Genomic DNA, 26,758 nt, shown 5'->3' with positions numbered 1-26,758 from the left:
TTTAAATAATGTTTTGCTAGCATGGTATACTGTTATAGAGATATTTAGAGATATCTCTAAATAACTTCCTGTTCATTTAGAGATATATCTAAATCATTAAGGTACTGTATCTCTAAATGACTTCCTATATAAAACACTCTGTTTTGAATGGACTTCCTGTCCATTTAGAGATATCATTCAATGAACAGGAAGTTATTTAGAGATATCTCTCATTTAAATAGATCTGGAAATAATTTACAGATGTCTCTAATTGTATTTTAGTATCTTTAAATAGTTAAAGATATCTATAAACAAATCTGTAAATGATAATTTGACTTGCCATGTCCTCGTATTGTACCCATAATCACAAAACAGTCAATTTGGAGAGTTCCTTGTGGGTTAGATAATATTGCAGCATCTATAAAAGGGGTTGTATATTATGTACTTTACTTGTTAGTACGGGTTTTGCACAAACTTCCTTACAGCTATGGCCAAAGGTTTTGCTTCACCCTATATTATTATTTATTTATTTCTTAGCAGACGCCCTTATCCAGGGCGACTTACAATTGTTACAAGATATCACATTATTTTTACATACAATTACCCATTTATACAGCTGGGTTTTTACTGGAGCAATCTAGGTAAAGTACCTTGCTCAAGGGTACAGCAGCAGTGTCCCCCACCTGGGATTGAACCCACGACCCTCCGGTCAAGAGTCCAGAGCCCTAACCACTACTCCACACTGCTGCCCTGCTATAGAATTAACTAATTTTGCTTCACAAAGTCTAATAAAACCAGCTGAATAATGTTACATTAACATATTGAATTACATACCGCTTTGTAGTTTGCCATATACATTACTTCATGAAAAACTGACAAATTATAAAATGTGACATTTAGAAATCTAAAATGAAATGCTGTACTACTATTATGGCTTCCGGCAGACTTTTGCAATATCATTTTGTGGTTTCTTTGATTACATGAATAAAATAAAAGATCTAAATGATGTTCATATAGTTTTTTTTTTTTATGTCTCAATCCTACAATTCTAGATGATGCAAAACTTTTGGCCAGAGCTGTACCTTAGTGTAAGATATGTCTAAGCATAGAGAGTGATATAATAAGAGCGAAGACTGGAACTGATCTTTAATTGGAGAGGTTGCAGTTCTCTTTTATTGGTTTCTTCAACTCCGTATTAATGCTACCTAAATAATGCGCGATCATCGTCTTTTGAAAATGCGACTGGGCTATTTCTTTTGTATATGGATTCTAATTAGACAAAATCCATAATGCTTCAAAAACAAATATTCTCTGGTTTATTGTATGGATTTATATTTCCCCTAGCTAAAAGATCACTGGATAGGCTTGCTTAGTCCTCCCTTTATCTCGTTTCATAGATCATGCAACTCTATTTAGGTTCTTTAACTATTTGTTTCCTTTCACGGCACTCCTCTTTGATAATTACCCATACAACCATTGGCTTCCGCATCACGTCTACCCCAGGCACACGGCATGCTGTGATTCACATTGTAATCAAAAGTAATCTTGTTCAAACACACAGGAGTCTCTGCGTAATTAAATAAGCATCCTTCCTGAAACTGGGGGCATAATTCCCCCAGTTTCAAGAAGGATGCTTCTTAGCTGGGAATTCAGTGAGGCATCAGTTACAGTAGATCCTCCATGAAAAAAAAAAACATGTTTTATTTTATACATCAGAGTGTATTGCTTTGCTTAACTGTACTGCAAAAATCATGAAAGGATTTCACATAAATATGTTCAACATAACTTACATATAAATAAACATTACAGTTCACATGTAATAACAGGAAACAATATAAACTTAAGAAGTTACATTTACATCCATATCAAGCAAACATCTCCTCAGCTGTTTTTTTTTTTCTTTTCACAAATAAAATGTCTTTGCACTTCATTCTTCCAAGATGCAATATGAACATGAATAATAAAAAAACTGACAGTTCCACTACAGTGCTCAAACTTAGTAATACATTAAAAAAATAATCTAATACCAGTCCTGGGCATGTCTGAGCATTTTGTGGCCAATGCTTTCTTCACCTTGTAAGTAGTATAAGGGAAAGAGAAATACTGAAACAAAGCAAAACGCAACTTCTTAGATGTTTACAGTCCTAATGAACCCAAGTTACATACATTTGAAATATCTGCTATACGCACTGTAAAAACATGAACATGGTGGATATCTGTTGATGCCTGGAATGTCTTATCTGAAATACTGTTTTGAATCACTAAACCTTGGACTTTACAGTCATATTCTTACAGTACAGTGTGGTTCCAGAAACTCCGAAGTGAACACTGTTATTATGATACATCGCTTCATACTCACTTACAGAGGAGAACGGTTTCAGGACTGGGAAATTCTCACTTTGTTTCTTTCGTTTCTCACCTGCACGATACTTCACATGCTGTGGCCCTTCGGTAGTTGCATAACATTCAAACAAGTGGGTTAACATCCTATTGGTGTTGCTTCATATCATTCCACTGGGAATATTTAGCATTTTCAAGAGAACACATTCATTAATACCCCAGGTTGCATTGTATTCCTGTCCATTAAACACAGGCAGACAGGGTGTGAACCAAGTCGTTCACAGTGCATACTATATAAATACCTTGCAGGTCAAAGGGGTCTATATACGCATAGTGCAATCTGCTGTCATGGCCTCCTTGAAGCATAAAGACAGCAGACCCTGGCAGTTGACCCCCTTGTGTTGTTTTTGTCACGTTAGTTGACCTCATGGCCCTTTCGCTTTGGTTTTTCTCCTTTTAAAAGAAGCGCGAGCCCATCTGGACCTATTGTTGAGATACTAGAGAGTCTGATTGAGCTTTAATACCCTCAATAGCGTTATTACCCTGCATCCAAGAGGATACCAGACACCAACAGAGACGTACATTTACAGTATTAAACCACCAAAGAGGGGGTGGACTCACAGCAGAGCTACTGCAGCAACAGCTTAGAAATCATATATCTGGAGAAAACAAGCAACTTCCAACAATTACAACAACAACGACAAAACTTTCAGTGAGCCTGTATCCGTGAAAGTGTCAAAATGAACCATTCAAGTTATGGGTATGGATTGGCAACAGGGAGAGATGCACACAAACTTAACATTGTCCAGTAGTTTCATCAGTTATCTGACGAAGCCCAGGATTATATTTAAATGTTTCCACCGATATCCTTATACCAAGAAACTAAACCTGTGATAGCGGTGAGACTGTCAGTACATCTTCATGACAGGTGGTGTTCGTTTTGTTATTTGTAACTTTTAAAAGTCGTTACAAGGATATTAAAATGTAATCCAAGGGTGAAGGGCCACAGTTCTTTCTTTAATTATTATTATTTTTTAAATTAAACTAAACATACACTTAAAAAGGCAGTAAATCAGGAGATACTTTCAAAGCCGTAGATAAGAGGTAAAGAGTATTTTACTTGCGTGCCTGTGTTTCATTCAGCATTGAAGAGTAACATCCTAAAAGCTAAAGGACACTGGACCTTTTCAAATGAACGAATTTAGCTGTAGGTTATGGGACACTCTCCAGGACAGCATTGACAGTGGGGTGGTTTATTATTAAGGGCTTTGTCCCGTTAACACTAATAATAATATTAAATAAATACATGAAAATACTTAAGAAAACATATGTCTCAAATCATCTTGCTTTAATCTATTTTTTTTTTTTTTTTTTTTTTACAGAGTATAACTGTTTAGTGTTTGCTGCTGCACCATATTCCTTGTCTCAAATGTATGCAAATAGATTCATTATGGGTGAAAATTTATAGAGGATCTAGACCTCTCAAGTCTCACGATCCCAGAGTGTGCTAGTGTTAAGCAGACAGTCGTATGTTTGGTCTCCACCCTCAATTCAGTTTGTTATATTTAGATTTTTGGTAGATGTTTACGTCTTTTTAAAGTAGGAACTACACGGGATCCTGGTTGGGACTGTAAAGAAAGAAGTAAAAGAAGTTGGCACGCTTACTTCCTGGTAAATCATTCAATCAGTTTGTTATTAACTTTGTCGAACAGCCGAACGGAAGTCTCTGCGGTCCCTTTGCTGCTTGGCGAATGCCTTAATATCCCTAATCGGTGACTGAACTGAGAAAATGTTATCTTTTTTCGAAACTAGCATTGGCCTTCATCTGTAAAATCAAGTCTGTTTCACAAGTCAACCACAGTATGCAATGTCTCCCCCTACTGGAGCTCAGTAGCACTGCCGCTTAATATTTTGCCAGAAAGACAAAATTCCAGTACACATGCACGGCAGAAAGAGTCAACCTGGCACATCCCTAAGTAAACCATTCATTTACTCTTCGACTAAAACTAAGCAATTCAGGACTACAGTACATGTAATTATGATACATATGATGACCACAGTCAAGTGGCAGTGTTTGTGTGAGGGCCAGCTTTTTTTTCCCAGTTGCCCGCAGAGCGCTTGAGTTTCTTGTTGCCGAAACAGCGCTGTGAGTAAACACAGACAGCAGGCCCTGGCTTCTTCCAGGGTCACACTGTGCAGTTCCTTCTCTTTGACAGACACTGGAGTCCGGCAGAGGTAAGGCGAGACTTCATTCTTTGTCAAAGGCTTGTTGAGGACACCGAGAGGGTGGGAGAGGATGGAGGGGGGAAGTTTAAGAGTTCCAGCACAGCCACCCCGACGCTGCTCCTCCGGGTGAACATGCAGGAGGCAGCGACCCACTTGTTGGTGCGCGGGTTGTACTTCTCGATGGAGTTGAGGCTCGAGCTCCCATCATTGCCACCCACGGCGTAGAGCCATCCGTCCATCGCTACAAGATCGTGGGTGCTTCTAAAAAAAAACAAAAAAAAACACATATTTATGTAGTTTTAAAAGTGCTACTCAATCCTGGCCCTCAAGATGTAATCCAGTCCAGGTTTTTTACTCCAACCAGGTTCTGAAGTAGTTAACTGAACCTGCTGAGAGGCAATTAACTCATTTAGGACCTGCTTGGAATAAAGACCTGGACTGGAATGGATCTCGAGGATCAGAACCTGAGGCACCGAAGAGATTAAGCCTTTCTGAAACTAGAGAATACTGTGGCTTTTGACAAGTGATTGCTTAACATGCTGTCGTAGTCAGAAATCAGAGAAAGTAATTCCACATAATTACCTCTGTTTGAGGAATTGGTGCCAATTCTTGCTTGCCAAGGTAAACAACAGAATCAGTCAAGTGTTTAAGAACCTCACGATTTTTTTTCTTACTTGCTCATTGTGATGCATTATACCCCTACGCTTCTGCTCATCCAGTTGGACATCAATCCAGGTTTGTCCAAAGGTTTTGAGTGTTACAGTGGCTCGCAAGTGACCTTGGGAACGCTCATGTTTTTGTGCTGACTTCAATAGATATCCTAGATTGCTGTAGCCAGTGCTGTTCCATATCGCCTTTTCTGTACTGAACAAAATACAGTTCCAGCAGTATACTTTTTTTTAATTGACAGCTACCGGTAAATCACAGATACTTTCTATCCCTTCCCTTCCTGTGTCAGTTCGGGTATTTGTGATGTACACCTTCTTGAAAATTGATTCGTAACCAAATCGACTACGGTGTCTCTGTTGTCTTAAGACTTTTTTTTTTAATTTGTAAAAAGCAATTTGAAATATTACTTTGAAGTTCTCAATAACGGTCTCTATAATAAGCAATAGCGTGCGAAATTCAGCTTTTCTTACACCTTACCTTAGCAGTTATGTCCCGCCTCTGCTCACTAATGATTGGACAGCTGCAAATCCAGGGCAGATCTTTGACTTTCCCATTGGTTAAACTCCCAATATCCTGCCTCTGCTCACTCACAATACCGGCTTTACCTGCTGCCAGTCCAAATTTGGGTAAAACAAAAGACGCGTTGTTTATCTTACTACACTTAATTCAAGCACAACCTGGATTTGGGGAGTCAGTTCAAACTACTTTTGAACTGTTATTTCCAGAAATTGATGAATCTCTGCCCCCAAAGATCCCTTGAATTCCTTGATGAAGCCCTGGGGAAATGCTGTGTGAGCTACCCCAGGATACCTGCATACCTTCTGATATTCATTGGAGCCACGCTCTCCCAGGTGTTTGTTTTGGGGTTGTATCTCTCCACAGAGTTGAGGCAGCTTGTCCCATCATTCCCTCCAGCTACGTACAGCATCCCCTCCAGCACGGCAACCCCAGCACTGCTCCTGCGACTCAGCATGTTAGCAATGGAGGTCCATGTGTTTGTCTGAACAAGGAAAGGTTTGCTGTCAGAACCTAACAGCAGGGGTCACACCTGTGCATTTCTGCACTTGCCATTGCAAATGGCATGTGGGTAAAACATGAATGCACCTAAACGTTATCAAACTGCTTGGGAAACACTCTGTGCACAATAGGCTTTTACGCTCAAGACGGGTAGGGTAAACTTACAATGCAAAGTATTGCTTTTTCATTAAAGGGAAATAAGTATTTAAAAGGGTTCTGCTTTTAACCCCCTTTTATTTATTTGCCATTAATCTTAGCTAATGTTGCAATGTCCATTTAATCATCCCCATAAATGGCTACTAATCACATAGCACTGTGTACTACCCTAGACATTGTCCAAACTGCACTCACTTCTTGACACGGAAGAATAAAAAGGATACAGGAATATAAAATAATCCTCCACTCTTAGGGGATTTATATATACCCTTTGTTATGCAGTATACGCTTTAATGAAGATTATAAAATAACCTTACGCGTTTGTCTTTCGTTGTTAAAATTCTAAGTTTGAGTTCCTTGATAAATAGCTTCTGAAAAAGAGGCCTTGGGTATAAAGGAGTTGACAGTATCCACTGTACGTCTTATTTAGTCATAAGGCACAAAAGAGATGATGAAATAACGAATGGCCAGCTAATGCCTGTTTCTTTTTCGGATAGCAGGGTGTGCTTACAGTGTTATCACAATTGTTTTTGCGAAATACAGAGTAACTAGTTATTACCTGCCAGACTGGAGCAAGTCAGCAGGTGGCCTGCATTTTGCATTACCTGTGGATCGTATTTTTCTACTGTTGCTAAGTGAGAAGAGCTGTCATATCCACCCACAGCATAGAGATTCCCATCTGTAAAGCAGCAACACATTGAAAATCACACCTAGTTGTTTTGTTGCTTTTTTAAATGTACTCAACAAGATAACTCTTATATATTTGAATCCCGTTTAGTCCAGAAAGAGCAAACAAGGGTCTATACATTACATTCATTAATATATTAGAACAAGTTAACATGTCAGGTCCATATTTAAAGTAGAATCTGTACAAGATAATTACCTACCCTAATATAAGTTTAACACATAAAATGTGCTTGTTAATTTGCAGTTTTCCCATGGCTATACTTTGCATTGCCCATCCTTTCCATGCTTTCACTATGGTAAACTTTTATTCGGGAATGTCATCCCACCATCGTATTAAAATGGAGCGCTGTCAGATTGCACTACCCTGACTTCCACAGTTCAATTACTGCATGCATACCCACCTAACGTTGCCACCCGGACGTATCTTCTTCTGGTGCTCATAGCAGCAATAGATGTCCAGGTACCTGTGAGAGGGTCATATCTCTCTGCACTGGACAGAAGCACATTTTACAAGACTGTAAGGAACTGCATGCATTTAGTCAGGTTCACTTCACACTCTCAGTCTCTCAAGGTGTAACGGATTGACGAATCGTGTCATAATGGGGGGGGGGAGCGGAACGTGCTTCTTAGTGTTTAACACTTACAATATATGAAAGATATCAAATTCCACTTCACCTTGACATCGGTGAACTAATAGGAGGCAAAAGTGGTGAAAAAACTAGGCTCACTGGCTTGTTACATGTACTGTGTCGAACAAAACCAGGGCTGGATGACTTTGGTACCTGTTTAAACATGATGCTCCATCATACCCTCCAGCAGCATACAGTAGGCCATGTAGCACTGCTACACCCAGGCAGCTGCGTCTGGTTCCCATAGAAACCTCAGGCTGCCATGAGTTGGTAACAGGGTCATATGACTCCACAGTAGCCAAGTCAGAAGTACCATCGTATCTACAAAATAAAAAGTTAAATAAATAAAAAGCATGATTTTTACTTAAGAGCATTGGTAATAAATTCTACTGGTTACAATAATGTAAAAAGAAAAATCCAACACAGATGCATTTCTGTTTCTAACCACCAGGTGGGGCTGCTGTACTGTTCAAGAGCACAACCTTAATAAAGCAACTGTTAAATTAATCCATCAAATACATTTTTGTAATAGTCAATACATTTCAGTTTATTTTTATTACATAAACCCTGCTTGTTCTGTAATGCAGCTGAGTGAACAGGGTGTTTGTTCAACTGCAATGATTCTGCGTCCAAAACTGTAGCGCTGCACTGAACTGCAGCACTCAACACAGAACTTGTGTCAATGTTCTTACCCTCCCACAGCATACAGCTTGTTCCCTATGGCAGCGACACCCACTCTAGCTCTCCTGGTGGACATGGATGCCACCATGTGCCATCTGTCTGTTCTGGTGTCATAGGCCTCGCAGTCGCCGTGAATGGCAAACAGGCTGCCCCCACCTGCAGAGCACAACCCTGTTTGAATCAACAAAGTCAGCACGAAGATTGAGAAAAAGAAAAACCTGATAACGCCAAAGACAGCCACAAGGCCCTTTCCGACTGCTCCTTTAAATACGCCCTTTTAACTGGCGAAAACGAGGACACCAAAATGTGTTTTCTCTATCACCCAGAGTAAATACCTTTGATAACACGAAATGGTGAAATTGTACCTCCCTGGAGTCTTTAAGTGCCTGCAGCAGCCTCAGCACCACGTTCCCATGTGCATGTAAGTTACTGTTGCTATGCAACAGAGCAAGCCGGCAACACAACACTGCAGCATTGTAAGTTACTACCTGTGGTGTGCTAGGAATCCGGAAGAACGATCGACTAGTGTTTGTGTTCTTTCTTTCTAAGCTGTGGCTCGATAACTAGGCTTGTTATATAATCTTTTAAATCATTTTTAGGCACTGAATCAATAAGCATCTGAAAGACAGAATATTGTGGGTACCTGAATTTAATAAACTAGCATACCACCTCACAAAGAAAAGGTTTCGCCTCTCAATAGCTGGGATTCCTTACCGACAGCGAACAGCACAGGGCTGGCTCCTTCACACCTCCTGGGCCTGGTTCTGCTGTTGCTCAGCACCCCCCTCTGCTCGGGCATCAGGTGGTACTTGAGAGCCTCTATCAGCAGGTCCTTGCACTCGGAGTGATGCCTCACCAAGAGCTCTGTGTCCACGTGGCTCATAAGGAAGTCCCGTGTCAGCAAGGGCAGCCGCACACACTTCATCAGCTGCAGGATGAAACCGCTTACAATTATATAGCAGGCACGATCAGTGTGTGCTTTCCTCCTCTTTACTGTGCACTAACCAAACTCTTCAATTTCAAGAGTTATTATAATTTCCATCCTATATGTAAGTCACGTCCCCATTGGAACTGATCTAGCAGTAACTACTGCTAGAGTGTAAATCTCACACTCAGAATGTCATTGACAAAGAATTCTAAACACTTAACACTACAGAATCTACATAAACAGATTAATAAATACATTAATATTCTTTTTTCGTCTTTTTTTAATTTAGATTGAATGGCTTATAATATGTTTCTTAGTGTTCGGTGACTACCTCTAATCAAGTAGTTTCTACTGTACTTATTTTAAACAGCAGCATTATTTCGATTCCTGTACAGTGTTAGTGACAGTGCAGTGCTTCATTACTTCGATTCCTGTACAGTGTTAGTGACAGTGCAGTGCTTCATTACTTCGATTCCCGTACAGTGTTAGTGACAGTGCAGTGCTTCATTATTTCGATTCCCGTACAGTGTTAGTGACAGTGCAGTGCTTCATTATTTCGATTGCTGTACAGTGTTAGTGACAGTGCAGTGCTTCGTTATTTCGATTCCCGTACAGTGTTAGTGACAGTGCAGTGCTTCATTATTTCGATTCCCGTACAGTGTTAGTGATAGTGCAGTGCTTCATTATTTCGATTCCCGTACAGTGTTAGTGACAGTGCAGTGCTTCATTATTTCGATTCCCGTACAGTGTTAGTGACAGTGCAGTGCTTCGTTATTTCGATTCCCGTACAGTGTTAGTGACAGTGCAGTGCTTCATTATTTCGATTCCCGTACAGTGTTAGTGACAGTGCAGTGCTTCATTATTTAAATTCCCGTACAGTGTTAGTGACAGTGCAGTGCTTCATTATTTCAATTCCCGTACAGTGTTAGTGACAGTGCAGTGCTTCATTATTTCGATTCCCTTACAGTGTTAGTGACTTTATTTCCGTTGTTCTATGCTGGTCCACTCACCCGGGGTACATGCTGCCTTCTGCTGTCGATGTCATGTTTAACCCAGCAGAGCACAGCCCGATACACTTCCTCCTCCGAAGGGACATTCAGGTTGTCACTGGAGATCAGATCAAGCACCTAAACAAGTGTGCAAGTGGTTGATAACCATTCGTCAGGTTTTAAAACTGTGTTGCACTGAAACTTTTATAAATGAATACAAGTGAACACCATGGCAGCAGCATAAATATCCATTGCCTATGGCAGGTTCTGCTGACAGCTATGCACAGCTGTGGCCACATGTTTTGCAACACCCTATAGCATTAACTAATATTGCTTCATAAAGTCAAATGAAACCTGCTCAATAATGTTACATTAACATATTGAATTACATACCACTTTGTGGTTTTCCATATACTTAATGAAAAATTGAGAAATGTGACATTTCGAAATACTGTACTGCTCTTATGGCTTCCGGTAGACTTTTGCAATATAATTTTGTAGTTTCTTTGATTACATGATGTTAAATAAAATATGTAAATTATGTTCATATATTATTATATATATATATATATATATATATATATATATATATATATATATATATATATATATATATATATATATATATATATATACACACACACTACCGGTCAAAAGTTTTAGAACACCCCCATTTTTCCAGTTTTTATTGAAATTTAAGCAGTTCAAGTCCAGTGAATAACCTGAAATGGTACAAAGGTAAGCGGTAAACTGCCAGAGGTTAAAAAAAAAAGTTTAGGTTACCAAAAACTGAAAAATAATGTACATTTCAGATTTATACAAAAAGGCCTTTTTCAGGGAACAAGTAATGGGTTAACAACTCACAGCTGTTCTGCAGCAATGGAAGTAAATTAAGCCTTGAAAGTTGATGCTAACAATTCCTACAGGTGTCCCAACTTTTGTTGATTACTTACAAACCCTCTGTCTGTATAAAAGCAGTGTTGGAACAGACTGTGTTACTACACCCTCTTAAGCATTATTTGGACAGTATTGTACTGCAGGAAGTAGTATATTGCTCTCATAATGGCGAGAAAAAGGCAATTAACAAAGGAAGACAGACAGACCATTATAACCCTTAAAAGTGTAGGTCTTTCCTTTAGAGAAATTGCAAAGAAAGCCAAGGTGTCAGTGAGTACAGTTTCCTACACCATCAAAAGGCACTTGGAAACTGGAGGAAACTCTGACAGGAAGAGGTCTGGCAGACCCAAAGCCACAACAGAATCAGAAGACAAGTTTCTGAGAGTCAACAGCTTGCGTGATAGGCGGCTCACAGGACAACAGCTTCAAGCACAGCTTAACACTGGTCGAAGGAAGCAAGTCTCAGTTTCAACTGTGAAGTGAAGACTTCGAGCTGCAGGTTTGACAGGTCGAGTGGCAGTAAGAAAGCCATTGCTAAGATGGCAAAATAAGAAAAAGAGGCTTGCCTGGGCCATGAAGCACCGCCAGTGGACTACTGGAGACTGGAAGAAGGTCTTATGGACCGTTGAATCAAAATTTGAAATCTTCGGTTCATCACGCAGGGTTTTTGTACGCCGTCAAGTAGGCGAAAGGATGGTTCCTCGGTGTGTGACACCAACTGTCAAACATGGAGGAGGAAGCGTGATGGTCTGGGGCTCTTTTGCTGGATCCAGAGTCGGCGACTTGCACAGAGTGAGTGGCACCCTGAACCAAAACTGCTACCACAGCATTTTGCAGCGCCATGCAATACCCTCTGGTATACGCCTAGTTGGTCAGGGGTTCATCCTACAGCAAGATAATGACCCAAACCATACCTCCAGGCTATGTCAGAACTACCTTAGAAGAAAAGAACAAGACGGTAGGCTTCAAATCATGGAATGGCCAGCACAGTCTCCAGACTTAAACCCCATCGAGCTGGTTTGGGATGAACTGGACAGAAGGGTGAAAGCAAAGCAACCTACAAGTGCAACACATTTGTGGGAACTTCTGCAACAGTGTTGGGAAGAACTTTCCGAACAATATTTGATTTCCATTGTAGAAAGAATGCCACGAGTGTGTTCGGCTGTTATATCTGCAAAAAGTGGCTACTTTGATGAGTCAAAAATTTAGATTAAATTTTGTTAAACAAAACAATTCCATGATTTCTTTTTTATCTCCAATTGTTTATTTGTTCTATGCTTTAATTTCAGAGTACATTGAGACATTAAACTGCGTAAATTTAAAAAAAAATGGAGGTGTCCTAAAACTTTTGACCGGTAGTGTACATATATAAATTATATATATATATATATATATATATATATATATATATTTTATATAACTGTCTCAAACCTAAAACTTTTGGCCAGAGCTGTACATCAAAAGGACCGAAGTTACTGTGATTACTTTACAGTACAAAGGATTATACACTATTATAGGAGTGTCAGTCATATACTAGTTTTATTAATTACACAACGTTTCTCTTGCGCTAAAGCTAATAAAGTCCTTTTCCTACAACCAACTCCTTACTTTGCCTTTAGCTCTCAAGCAGAGCTTGCTCCAAGCCAGCCTGTGTGATGAGAAAACCTAAGAAGCAGTAACCAGGTTAACCTTCTGTACAGAATGCAGTGCTCTGTGCAGCACTAGCTGGGAGACACTGTAATCTAGAAACATTGTGGTCCAAGCCTCTTAGAAGTGGACGGCAGTATGATAAATCACATCAGTGTCAGACCACAGAGTAATCACGACAGCTACAAGCTCAAAGGAATGACTGAAGCGGATACAGTAGTGACCATAGCAGTAGCTCCATAAAGTGGAATTTAGTTTCACGTTCTTGGGAGAAATTTGCCTTAATTTAGAATTCATTTATTACAAATAATTGATAACTTATACAAGTTTACCATGGTATTTTTGTGAGGTAATTTAGCAGTTTTCCCATGGCTAAAGTATACTTTGCCATACTCTACCATGGTTTGCCATGTTTTTTAATATGCTTTACCATACCTCTCTGGGCTTTACAGTGCTTACCTACGCTTTACCATACCTCTCTGGGCTTTACAGTGCTTACCTATACTTTACCATACCTCTCTGGGCTTTACAGTGCTTCCATATGCTTAACCCTGCTTTTATTCTGCTTTATCGCACTTTGCTATGCTTTTACTGTGAGAAGCTTTTATAAGGGCTGTGTCAGACAAAGGTTAAATGATCTGGTAATTCACCTACAAGAAAAACAAGAAATGTCAACATCTAAAGCAAATGTAACCGAAAACCCTCTAAACTACAGAATACAAAATCTGAGCTGTAACACAATAATGGGAAATGATTTGTTCCATGTGCCAGGAATATGAATGTTTCACTGAAACCGCACATCTATAGTCATAGCATGAATCCATTTATAAAACCACTTGTATGCTCTATAGTCTAAAACTATGGTAAGCCAACCTGCTGTTAATTATACACAATTCATATGTCACGGGTAAAGTGTTACACAAGACGTCCATGTGTTCACAGTTTGCCACTCGCATTGAAATATGCATTGAACAATACTGCATTTCAGGGCTTTGCTTCTGGTGTAAAAGCAAATTGAGCCTGAACTCTGCTTTGTACAGCATCAGAAACAGAAGCCATGCTGTGAATACACGAAGGTAGCGTTGCAGTGATTTTGTATCATGCAGTGCATGCTTTTACTGTGTATTACTACAGAGAGAGCAAGACAATAACTCGTGAGGTTAGTTGGCTGTGTACATGATGGTTTTATTGAGCTTCCTGTTCCATTTTCCACTGCCATACGGTTTGCGGTAAAACAAATGTAATAAAATAAAATGAAAAGATGATATACAGTAAACTTGTGAATTTGGAATCCCAAGTTTCAATCTTGCTGCAACAGTGTACCTCAAATCATGTATTTATCTGGGCCTGTGTTAGATCAAAGTGATGTACAGTAGATACATGTAGATACCCTGATGTAGCTTCTCCTCCCTGTGCAAGCACGCTTAAGGGGGGGGGAGGGGGGAGTGGGGGGTGATGAAATACCTGGAACAGTATAGAAATATTCAGAACAATCATTTAAAGCTCCACCCTGTAACTGGAAGTTGTTTCTTGCTTGTGTTAAACGGTTACATTTGTTTTATGTCTCTCTGGAATTTTGCTGTTGCCTTTGCGCTTGTTTCAAAACAGGGGTCCTTTGAGTTTTAGAAGCACACCAGGGATTGCAGCTGATAATGGCTGGCTGTAGAACTCTAGTCTCCGGAATGTTAGCCTGCAAAGCCAGCTTCCAAAAAAAGTTCTTTTCCCCATGCTATTTTTATTTATATATATATATATATATATATATATATATATATATATATTATTTTTTACAAAAGGCCAGCAGTACTGGTGAGAGTTCCTTTTACCAGGAATTTAAGCAACTGTACCATTTAATCAATGCACTTCACTGGTTCAAACTTAAACCAGCATCCTCTGTGCAAAGCACACATAAAAGCTGCTCTTCAGTGTGTTCTAAAGCAGAGGGGGGGGGGGGGTTTGTTCCTTCCAAGAGAAAGAAATGGCACATCTGTGAGCGGTTGCTAGGATACCACCTTCTCCCGCAGCAGAGAGGGCTGAGTGATAAAGCTAGTGCAGCTGAAAAAGACTACCGAGTTCAAGCTGTACCCAAACAAAGCGTGTGCAGTATTGTAATGAAATGCAGATTCCCCGTTCAGCCGTGTCTGTCAGAATAGAACAGGTCTTCCCATTCTGTGCCTTCAGCGCTGCACTGTAATAAAGGATGCTTTACTTAAACACATGCTTTAGTTCATACTGTTATATCACGCTTTCCATATTAAATACTGCCTGGTATGACGTTTGGCTGACAGAAGATTAGAGGTGAAACATAACTGGCTACAGCCAGCCTCCCTCCTGTTGTGAGTGCTGTTCTAAGGCAGTTGCCCTTGCCTAATTGTTTTTTTTTTAATCTAATATATAATCGAAAGAGTGAGTCAGCCCATAAGAAGTCAGTCAGTGGGAATGAGGAGCGAGGAGATGCAGCTGTCTCTCTTCACCAGGGGGAAGCAGCAAAGTAAAGGGCTGGATTGGGACTCGACATTCATTTTGTGTGCTTTTTACTCCAGGGTGCAATCTGCAGCCTTTATTATTATTATTATTATTATTATTATTGGAAAATAAAAGTATGTAAACAAGGTTAGAAACATATATTGTGCTGAATAATATAATAATACAGAGTAAATGGATAATGAACTTTCTGAAAGGTATCATATAGTGGTTTAGTAAAGCATACTCTTATGGTAACTAACAATATAACATGTTTAGTGTTAAATATCAGTACATGAATAAAAAATACCATTAAAAAAAAGCAATGGATTCAACACATGGTTCCTTTAGAAACCAGATGCACACATTATCCTTGTTTTTTTGGCTGCATTACGCTGTTAAACAGCAAGAATGAGCAGCTATTAGTTTTCCATTAGAAAGCTTGGGACGAAGTGTGGATCAAGAAACCAGCCTGGAAAGGTGCTTTTAAAACATTGCTTGCTTGAATGAGTAAGAACAGGGGCATTCTTTTCTTTTCTTACTCCCCCCAGCCCCCAACTCCGGGACATCTTATTCTGATGATTCAGCCTTATTTCCGTACCATCCGCAATTCTGCAAGGGGCTCCCTGAGCTGTGGCTGATGAATTCAGTTCGAGTCAGCACTATGCCAGGTGTCAGAGAGGTTTGAGATGACAGAATAGTTACAGGGGACCAGGATAAAAACAACAGCCAATAGGATTTGGGCAGCTTTTAAATCCTTTTCACACATGACAGGGGTTCCTAAGTGACTCCTATTCCCGATTTCCCATTTTTATACACAGAATCTGACAACAGCGGAAACGCTCAGACAACGCTCAGTATCTGATACTGCATTACAGAGTGGCTTCATGGGATACCCTCTATAGTCAGCGCTCCAATAGAGATAATAGTAATATAAAAGCACACAGATTCAGCATCTGCATCTGGTTTAACTCTGTAAGCACCAAGTAACTGGAGCAGGGGTGTCCAATCAATCCCGGTCCTGGAGGCTCATTCCACTCCAGGTTCAGCAGGTACAGTGAGATCATTAACTACTTCAGGGTCTGGAGACATTGTTTAATTAAACCATTCAAAGACCAGGAGTGAAGCGGCCATTTTTGGCCACCCCTTAACTAGAGCATGCTTTCCTAGTCGGGAGATTTATCAGCGCAAGAGGTAACAGTTTTATCTTAATTCTGTTTTTTAGAACCAGTACTGCAACGCCATTGGAATGTGATGAAGACAGGAATGGGACAGAACAGCTGGGCAAGAGGGCACTTTTAAAATGCAGGTAATAAATCAGGAATATGTATAGTAGCTATTTAGCCATATGGCCACCCCCTTATCTGTATCATACAGCTGCTTTAGTCTTAATACGGTTAAATCATGGTTGTTGAAAGTTCATCTCTGCTTTTTCTATTCAAAACTGGTCTTGAAAGAGAGACATGTAGATTGAGCCAAACAAAACATATTCCTCTCCCGCTAAAATGAATAACATCACGTACTGATAGTCATGTCTGTGGGACATAAAATTCAGTACTGTGACATTTGCAGAGCGGGTTCTTTTTGGAACAGTTTAAACACCACCAGTCACTAATAATAGACTTTTAAAAGAGATTAGGTTTGTAATTAGGAGTGTTTTGTATGGCATTATAATGTAAGTTTATGTATGGATGCAAGTTGTTGCTGGCTTTTGTTGTCTTCCAGCGCAAAGAAAGAAAACATGGGAGCACAAACTAATAAAAGCATCTGGAAGTCTGTTGCATAAGGAGAAAGGCACCAGTCAAGGCGGAAGTGTTTTCATTTTAAAAGTGTCCCAGGCAAGAGCTCTGGCCCTCGCTGTGTGGTAATGATCCATTACAAAGGCTGTGCACGGTCCCTGGGAATGGGAAAGCATTCATCCTTCTTAAAGGATCACAGTTTGTTTTTGCCACGTGCTGCAGTTTTCTTAATTAGTTCGCCGTTTCGGAGAAGTGTGTCTAACAGCATCTCCATCACAAACAATCACCCATACAACAAACAATACCGAATATGTACTATTTACGCATAGGAAAATATCAACAGTAAAAAAAATTAAAGTTAAACTGCTTTCTAAAAGGAGACCCGAGGATAATTTAATATTATATGATTTATTTTTATTTTATGTACACTTAATGTACCACATCTATATTCAGTGAAATATACAGCAACACACACGCACACGCACACGCACACGCACACGCACACGCACACACACACGCACCTTAGTTAGCCCCTCGTATCCCCCTACCTGTTTAAGTGGCAGCAGCATGAACTCCTCTGTCTTGGAGACCTCCACAAAATGCTGAAGGACGTACTTGTGAGCCGACTTGAGCAGGTCGCTGCAGGAGTGTGTATCCGCGAAGCTCCGGATGCCAAGGCAGTTAGAAGGGTCCAGTTGACTGAGGAGGAACTTACTGCAAGCGTCCCGGACTCCATTGAGCTGAAGGAGGCTGGCAGCAGGTAGAAGAGTCTGAGGAGAGGGTGGGAAGGGTTTCCGTGAGAGGCACTTGTTCTCCATTGTGACGTACTGCACCACAAATACATTCTTTAAAGCAAACACTGTTGACCGCATTACCTATAAGCCGCATTACGTTTAAAAAAACATCAGTGATTTTGATATAGTCCTTCAAAAAAGTAATAGTGGAACGGCATGTGATTGAAACAGTGCATGGCATAAATACAGAAACGTTTTTTGCATGGTGCACTTTATTGTATTGAAATAGAAATAGGTGTAGATTATCTAAATCCCTGTGAGGGGGATGGGGTGGGGGGCATCTGCAACTACTTACTCGAAGGGTTTTGTAGCGTCGGCACATTTAAGAAAGTTGTTTGCCACGCTTGTGTATGAACCTGTATTCATCAGGAGGACAGCTGAAATAAATGAAATCACACAGACGCTGCACAACAGACTCCTGCAGCAGTATTCAAATGAGCCCTGCACGGGCTGTCAACGGCAAGCAAAAGGCCTTGTTAAAGTCTGCGTGCTGCTCTGCAGTGGATTGGAACCAGGAAGCGAGCACAACATGCAGTGTATACAGAGGAGCTGCAGTGGCGCTGGAACCATTTTTAAAGTGGGGGTGCTGAAAGCCATTGAACAAAACTGTAATCCCTGTATATGATGCAGCACCCCCAGCACCCCTAGTTCCAGCGCCCCTGAGGAGCTGGGCAAACTATATGGCTTAATTATACTGATCCCACCAGGCGACTCAAATAACCCTGGAACATGCTAAATGCATAACAAACCCAAATGCATTTTCATGGCCAGTTCATTTCTAGGTTCCATCTCTCAGGATGACGAAATACAGTATTTTAATTTTCCTAATCTAAATTGCAGCAGCTGATCATTTGTGCACATATTTTAAACGGCTTAAATAAACAGAACTACAATGTAATTTAATGATAAGATGAATGATAATAAAGTAAAGATGCTTGTGTGTGAATGTTTACAGAACCAGGGTTTGTGTGACAGTGAAGACGAGGCTTGGCTTGAACACTCCCACGTTACACCTGTAAAGGTTACATTAAGTGAGCTCTGCTATTCTGCTGTGCAAATACTAATGCACTTCTTCCCATGCACTGCCCAGGATCCCAAAACATCTACAATACTTGAAAACACCAAAGATACTGTACCATATTAACAAAGATGTGTCTGTACAATTCTCATTTCTGATGTTTTAGAAACTGTGGAGAAATCATAAATCGTAACTAGCTGCACAGTATGTTATAAAAAAAACCTGCTAAGCAAGTTACTCGGGCGCAAAAATCAATGTTAAATAAAAATTCTGAAAGAAAAAGGGATTTTAAACAGACCTGTACGTTTCCCTCTCCAACCACGATTTCTGCCGTGTAGGCATACTGCACCAGCTGCTCCAGGGCCTGCGGGTCGATGTCATGTAAAGTCACATGGGTCTGTCGACTTTCTGACATCTCGTCTGCGGAAAGAGTATTCGATAAAGAGACCAAAGAAAAGGTTATTTTAACACGTCACAATAGTAACGCCAAACACAGCCTCTTAAGAGGATTACCATCTAGAAAATCTGCAAAAATGAAGACGAAAAACAACATGGAGTACCTACTTGTAAACATTGCATGGAAATAAGGACTACAAGACGCTAGCACCACCTTGTGTGCCTTGATCTCCTTGGCCCCCACGTGCAGCACGATGTCACACAGCACTCCCCGCTGCCGCATCCTATTCATGGACACGAAGGAGTCGTGGTAGTGCCGCTTGGAGTTGTGTGAGATGCTGTGACCATCCCTGTTGAGGAGCTGCATACCACCCTCCATCATAGGAGACCGCTCGGGAACTTTGTCTTTGCCAGACTTCACTCTCTGCGACTGCAAAACCAAAAGGTACAGCGATCAGAAGCAGACAAACGCTTCGGCTAAGGCCTTCATCGGGGTCTTGAAACTGCAATGCAAAATCTTGCAAGGAGCTTGCAAGCTGAGAAAAGAGTTCCTCTATCCAATACCACCTGGCATTATGTGTGTGCTGCAGTACGTTACTCTACAGAAGTAAAAGCATATCAGCTTATTTATTATGCAACAGTATTTTACAGTTGTATGGAGGACTATACCTTTAAAGGAATACGGTAAATACACATCTAAGTTTTCTTTGAGAACAGTTCTGTAACACTGGGCTGTTAGTGTGTTTACATTCAAAAAGACACTGATCCTTTTGGAATTGATTTTGTTTGAATTCGAAAAGAAAAAGCGCACAGTTTATTTACATGCCGAACTAAAAATCGGGTTCCTGTGAACCTGTGTGCACTCTAACTCGATTTAAACCCCCCATCCTGCTTCCAGTACGAAACTGCAGATCATATAGAGGATTTGGGCATCAATTCCTCAAGCAGGTAACTTGAATCTGATTAGATTGTGCATATGGACGAGGTTCCGGTTAAGCATCTGTGTTAAAATGTGTAGTTGAGGCTCTTCTGGTTGCCATGTGCACCCAGGGCTCAATGCTCTGTCGGAGCCCATACACAAGGTATTATTTGTTAGATCCAGATGGAAGTGTGTGTGTGAGGGTTTGCTGCGCCGTACTCAGTCCTTGACGTTTCTGTTGTCCATCCGTGTCAATAGCTGCAAATGTTTCTTATCGTAATCAAATCATTGAGTGCTCAAAATAGCATACAGACAGGCCTTGACCAAATCACGAAAACAGCAGGTTCAATTACCTTTTAAAACTCGAGAGAATTACCCTATTAGTACTGGAATCATTTTTTTCTCCCCCTTTTTCTAAAAATAACTCGCAGTCTGCTATTTTCTAGCGCCGGGAACACTGTGTTCAATCTGCACGCCCTCTCAGACGACCCTACACATCTTTCGACACCCACACACTGCGGGTTAATAAAGCACTGTCTAAAATAGATTGCTGTGGCAATGATTAGGCTTTTGTAGCTATATTGCATTCAGAGAGGGATTTGTTTAAGGGGAAACCAGTCTTTTCTACTAGTGCATACTGCATTATGTGCAGGATTATTGTCTACAATTTATGTTTTCGGGAATCATTGAAGCATCATTACAGGTTTAGTTGTTTAAGTCTACACAAATGCACTCCTTTAAATAAAGCTTTCTCTGTTACACTTGGTGCAAATGAAATTAGTTTCCTATGTCTCCATCCAGCACAACCAGCCCGCTTACCTGAAATAAGCAAACATAATGAGACTGGCTTACTTATTAAAGTTAGCACTGTTTCAGAGCAAAATGCCCAATGCGATATATGTTTTATTTGTAAAATGTATTGCAAACAGCTGCTGTGGCAGCGTACACCAGAACATTGTCATTGCAGGGATGCGAACTGTGCTAAAAGCTGTGAGCTGTTCATTAAATTGCAGGGCACATCGTGTATTACTTGAACCACGCTTTATATTCCTCACAAGTTAATACATGCAGCCTTGCATGTGAATTAGGCTAGTTCTCTGTGTTCTCTGTACATATTGCCCTAAGAGGTAGGATAGCTCAGTTTTGACAGGGACAGACAGATGATGTCAGGAGCAATTTTTGTTTGCCACTTTGTCTGAAATCTCCCAAACGGGGTTCATCCACTTGTTTCAGCTAAATGTAACCACTGAATAGAAACAGCCACCATAACATTTCATGAGCAGCTCCCATCTTGTTCATTCAATACTCCTACGCGGACATACTCCAGGTATTCATTAATGCTACCTCTGCTCAGTGATGCTGTCTCTCACCTACGCACACTGCTGACTACTAACCTCTTAAAATAGCTAACGCGGTGATCGGTCTACCACACTGGAAGAAAACATATTGGATAGGGTTAGTTAGAGGCAGGCAGCGGGAGAGTGCTCAGGCTCTGCAAAGGACCCCATCAGCTCACGAGAAACTAACAGGTTATTACAAAAAAGGTGCAAACAGATAATCCATTTATTTTAAGAAGTCGAGGTGCAATGGGAGAGCCTGCGATCGTTAAGGCATAAATAAGCCATAATACAAGCAAACTGGGCACGCTGTCTAAAAATGTGCTGTATTAATGCACGCTGTCTAAAAATGTGCTGTATTAATGCACGCTGTCTAAAAATGTGCTGTATTAATGCACGCTGTCTAAAAATGTGCTGTATTAATGCACGCTGTCTAAAAATGTGCTGTATTAATGCACGCTGTGAAATGTATATATTCTATTCTTGAGAAGAAAAAAAATCAATAAATAATAATTCACCTAGATCAAGCTCAGTGCCGTTGCTGAATCCACAGGCTTCAGACAACCTTCCACATCTTAGCCACTTATTGTAAAAGATTAACACAAATAGGGTGTGCATGCTGGCGATGCAGCAGCTAGTAGATTAACATGGATCAAGGCTTTCAAATTTGTTCTTAACTGGAATAGACCATGCAAAGAGAACAATGATCCACAACAACTGTGGAAACATACTCCTACGCCTTCAGAAATATGTGACAGCTCTAATGTTCTAATAAATAAACTGCTGGTATTTAACATCAGAAAATACACGCTTCACGTTCTTCAATAGGTAGATCTGGGGGGTGGGTTTACCACCGGGGCACCACAAAGCAGAGTGTACCCTAAGTTTTCATGTTTTCCAGTGCTCCAGCTTCCACAAAGTGAATCTGATCTTCTCTCTTAATTAAAAAAAGAACAAAAGGTTGAGCAGCAAGTTAGTGCCAATTAAATATAAATCATCCTCCTCCAGATCTAAACAAGATGCAGTTGTCACACAGTAATCCTGCTGGGAAGGTAAATTAAAACATGCTTTATGTTTTAACCTTTTTTTTTTTTTTTTCCTGGAGCACCCAGTGGTTATGGGGGCTATTCTGTACAGGGCACGACTCTATTTTTGGTTGCGACTACAAAAGATGAATCAATCTAACTAACACAAATAATTAAGACTACAAAAGATTCTGTTTGTCAGTGATAATGGTGATAAGAGGAAAGAAAACTGATTTAAAGTCTTCGGAAACGCTCCATTGATGATTGTTTAATTTATTACAGGCCATGCAAAGTAGTTTTTGAGGGCCATCACATTCTTTATGACATCTTACCATGACTTTAGTGTACCATGTGTTTAAATAATTTGAATATTCAACGTTTGCATTTCTGCAACTGAGGTTAGTGCAACAGCTGGGGTGCTGTGCTGTGCAGGAACTACAAACATCAGCCCATGAAGCATCACCCATCCACAGAAGTGATGCCATCATTATGTTTCAATAACACTTGGGAGGAAGCTTCTGAACAGAGGCACCATTTAACACTCTTACAGTCAGAGGCCTCACAGAACCCTCAGGATAGGAGCGCCTGTGTGTTGATCGCTTTCACTAATTTGAAAAGGTTAACAGGCTGACCGAAACACAGCCTCCGCATATTCCATTTTATTTATCATAACAATTATATATAGTTTTTTTTTTTTTAGTTCTCTGACTAATACAGCCTACTCTCACTCTCCCGCTGTCTGAGGTCACAAACCAGGTTTTAAATGATCTGCCGTAATAGAATGCCCATCGCCTCTATTCACCTGCTGAGTGTTTCCAAGGTACTGAACCCGGGAGGCAAGAGTTACGCTGGCGTCTGATCAGCAGGGGTCACTGTGGAATGATGAGGAAAACCAATATTCCTCCCCAGCCCACGGGGGTAACGGAGGTCAATACAGCGCTCCCTGTGGGTCCCAATCAAGATCAGCAACTGGGATTGGAACCGGCAAGCTCTCGATCGCACTGGTACCCCTGCACTCTGCTTGCCTGTGCCTTCACTAAGGGAGCCATATGATTAGCGAATCTTATCTTTTCACTGAATTGCCTAGTCTTGTTTGGGTGTCATGTGTGGAAGAGATGAAAGGGAATCAGCGGGTAATAAATAACAGACAATGTTTCATGACTTGAGCAGTCTGCTTTTCAATTAATTCAAACAGGTGCAATCTGGTGATTGGTGAGCAGGAACGGGTGGGGGACCTTGATGACATCAGCTTTATTTATACTACAAAGGAGCACATAAAGAAAAAAAAATATTATGCTGCCTTTGCTGCGGATGTATTGTGAACAGTTAACAGTTTTTTTACGCAGACAGTTTATCAACACGAGACAAATGACAAGCCCCACATTTTTGTGAGTCTATCTAAAAAAACACAGGCATTTCAAACAAATGTTCGCCACATAATCTGTCAATTACTAAATTGAAAAAAAAAATGTTCCAAAAATCAATTGATTTGTTCCTGAGTTCCAAATTGGGTACGAAATCCCAATAAGCACTATAAAACTAAACCTGGGCAACTGCAAGACAGGCTGGTGTGCACACATTAGGGAAGCGTCAGGATCCTGGCACAGATGTGATTGGAAGAGGACAGGAGTTTGCTGGTTGCAACACGTATTGTAGCCAACCATAGGGGAGAACCAGTGGCCATCTCGAGGTTAGACCTGGGAGCCAGAGAAGCAGGGATGAGGTTAAACACGAGGTTACCTAGCAACTAGGTTGCGTGTCAGGTGTCAGATGAGGACCCTGGTCCCTTATTGGTTTTTTTTGTTTGTTTTGGTGCCGTTTGTGGTAGTACAGGGACATCGATAAGGACAAAGAAACGGGTTTAGTATCCACCTGCAGTATGATTCCTAGATACTGCATCACACCATATCTACACAGTGACAAGTCCCACCTGTCACGACATCATACCTCCATATGTCAGCTTGCACACTAAAAACTATGGGCTTGTACCTCACTGTGCACTGCAAGGCAAAGGGACACAGATCCATCCTTACAAACTAGTACAAGCACTGTGCATTATATAAAACATATACTACAAACAAAACTGTTTGAGATTAACAGAATGATTGAGTTTGCACATACATGTGAATAACACAGATGTTTTAATAATCACATTCAGCATCACAACACTACAGTATTTGAGTTTGTGCAGCTGTCTGTAATCATGTATCGTTGAATCTGTACTATGTGATGCACACATTGTACGACAGGCAAACATATATTTCTTATAAATATTTGAAACTATTGCCCTTTTTTAATGAAAAAAAATTGAAAGAGAGGCCTTTAGATAAAGCAGCTGTAAATACCGTATTCATCATGAATTACTTTATTCCTCACTGCAGATACCCTACCTACCAGTAAAATACCACTGTACCTCAGTGCAGAAAAATCACTAGCAGGGAATCCAAATACTTAGTCATAGATAAACACAAAGATAAATGAGCAGATGTATTGGTATTGTTGTTTTGTACTTACATACATATGTCAGTAGAACCCAGTCATTGCTTGGACGTGATTCGTTCTGTTGAGATCCCTTAGTCCCGTTTCGTTGCTGATTCGACTTTACCTTTCTTCAGTATTCAGCAAGAATGCGGTATGGCACTGGGCCATCCTATGAAACATTTATAGGGGGAAAAAAACACATTTTTATAACAGCCGGTAATGTAGCCAACAAACACCTTTTCTTTCAGTAATACTGAATAAAACAAAATGACCAATCGCCCTGAAGTTCATGCAGTCTATTTAAAATGCAGGCAAAATGAAATTCATAGTCTCAGAGCTGCTATTGACGCAAATGCAAACCAAACAAGTGCCATTATCTGTTTAAGGAGGCTCGTCAGAATCCAGCGGTTTAGCACAGCTGCAGTAACTGTACAGGAATACCACATAGTCGGATATCCGAGAATGCGTGAATACATATGTAGATATTCAAATTGACTTTTTATGAAAAGCGTTTCTTGTCGTTCTTTTGTGTAACCTGGGCGTTTAAAATCAACTACTGCAGCATTGCAGAGCGACCTTAAATGCACGTTCATGAGGGCTCGCCACTTGATTTACTGTATAAACGAAGGCTGTAATTTCTGACCGAACAACTTATCCCGTGTCTCTTAGTTACGTGCATGACAACACCGGCGCATGCAAGTTTTTATATTTTTGTGTAAACCAGAAAATTATCTTCTTTTTTTATCTGCTGTAATTGTAAATAAGCAAGTAGATTTGTAAAATGTAAGATGCTGTTTTACTGTTTACTAAACTACAGTCTCACCAATTAAAATCAGAGGATACATCTTAATATTTGCCAAGTTCTAGCATTTTTTAAAAACAATTTACAGTAAAATGCAGGACAGCACCACATCACACACACACACACACACACACGTCAGCACAGAAACTATGAAATATTTAAAACTTGATCACATGCTAAAATTACATTTCTAGTTAAGTTAGTTAGGCTACACTGTCATTTTCTGCATGTTTCCTTCCCTATAAGGCAATGGAACAACATTACACGTACAATCCTCTGTTAATATACATTCTGCATTTTAAAAGACGTTTTCCCAAAAGTTTATAGCAATAATAATCTTTGTGGCGTCAAGTCATTGTCAACTCAAGCCACCTTATGTGTACCGAAAAAATAAGTATCGATTGTAAAAACACTCACCCAGTTTGGCTTTTGTCGTACAGAAAGGACTGTTTTTTCAGCTTTTGCACTGACCAAACCAAAAAGTGTTATACTGTAATATCCACACCCTCAAATCTACTTCTTTGTGGCGATCTTCAATAAAGGGTCTTCATCATCACATGCCTGCTGCAGACCAAAACACAACTCTTTCCTCTCAGGAATGAAGCGGACAATACGGAATAATACTTTGTTTATCGTTTCTCACTCGGCTTAAATTCTAAAGACCGCCAATGAGATTCTAAAACTACTGTTACAAAAGTAGTACATGTTATTTGTGTGATAACCTGGAAGAGGTGGCTTGTTATGCTGTTAGTGTTACAGAACTAGCAAACAAACACTACTAAAATGCATGTAGGAGCTCGTTATTTATTTTAATATTGTTAGAAAAAAAGCATGGTAATTTACCACGGTGGCAAATTGCTTTGTAAATATGGCCAATGGTAATGCTAATGCATATTAAATCTAATATAACAGCGACATAATAAAGACAGTTGGCCCCTT

At 40.2% G+C, this 26,758-nt stretch overlaps 1 protein-coding gene across 2 annotated transcripts; it reads right to left on the bottom strand.

Moving 5' to 3' along the window:
• Nucleotides 1-1,658: 1,658 nt before the first annotated feature.
• Nucleotides 1,659-26,737, bottom strand: LOC117432350 (kelch-like protein 17). Of its 2 annotated transcripts, none has more exons than XM_059002284.1 (13): nucleotides 26,237-26,737; nucleotides 25,051-25,186; nucleotides 19,424-19,685; nucleotides 19,158-19,279; nucleotides 17,596-17,817; nucleotides 10,323-10,439; nucleotides 9,099-9,312; nucleotides 8,396-8,555; nucleotides 7,857-8,024; nucleotides 7,476-7,564; nucleotides 6,993-7,066; nucleotides 6,033-6,214; nucleotides 1,659-4,806 (listed from the first exon to the last, which is right to left on the bottom strand). In XM_059002284.1, the coding sequence occupies exons 2-13, from the start codon at nucleotides 25,054-25,056 to the stop codon at nucleotides 4,578-4,580; spliced, it is 1,845 nt and encodes a 614-aa protein (XP_058858267.1). In that variant the 5' UTR covers nucleotides 25,057-25,186; nucleotides 26,237-26,737; the 3' UTR covers nucleotides 1,659-4,577. The 2 variants fall into 2 exon arrangements, with proteins under 2 accessions (XP_058858267.1, XP_058858268.1); XM_059002285.1 differs by having other exon boundaries at nucleotides 8,396-8,540.
• Nucleotides 26,738-26,758: the final 21 nt, after the last annotated feature.

Source organism: Acipenser ruthenus, chromosome 27, assembly GCF_902713425.1.
Source record: "Acipenser ruthenus chromosome 27, fAciRut3.2 maternal haplotype, whole genome shotgun sequence".
NCBI classification, from domain to species: Eukaryota; Metazoa; Chordata; class Actinopteri; order Acipenseriformes; family Acipenseridae; genus Acipenser; species Acipenser ruthenus.
This window is presented reverse-complemented; position numbering and strand designations above follow the sequence as displayed.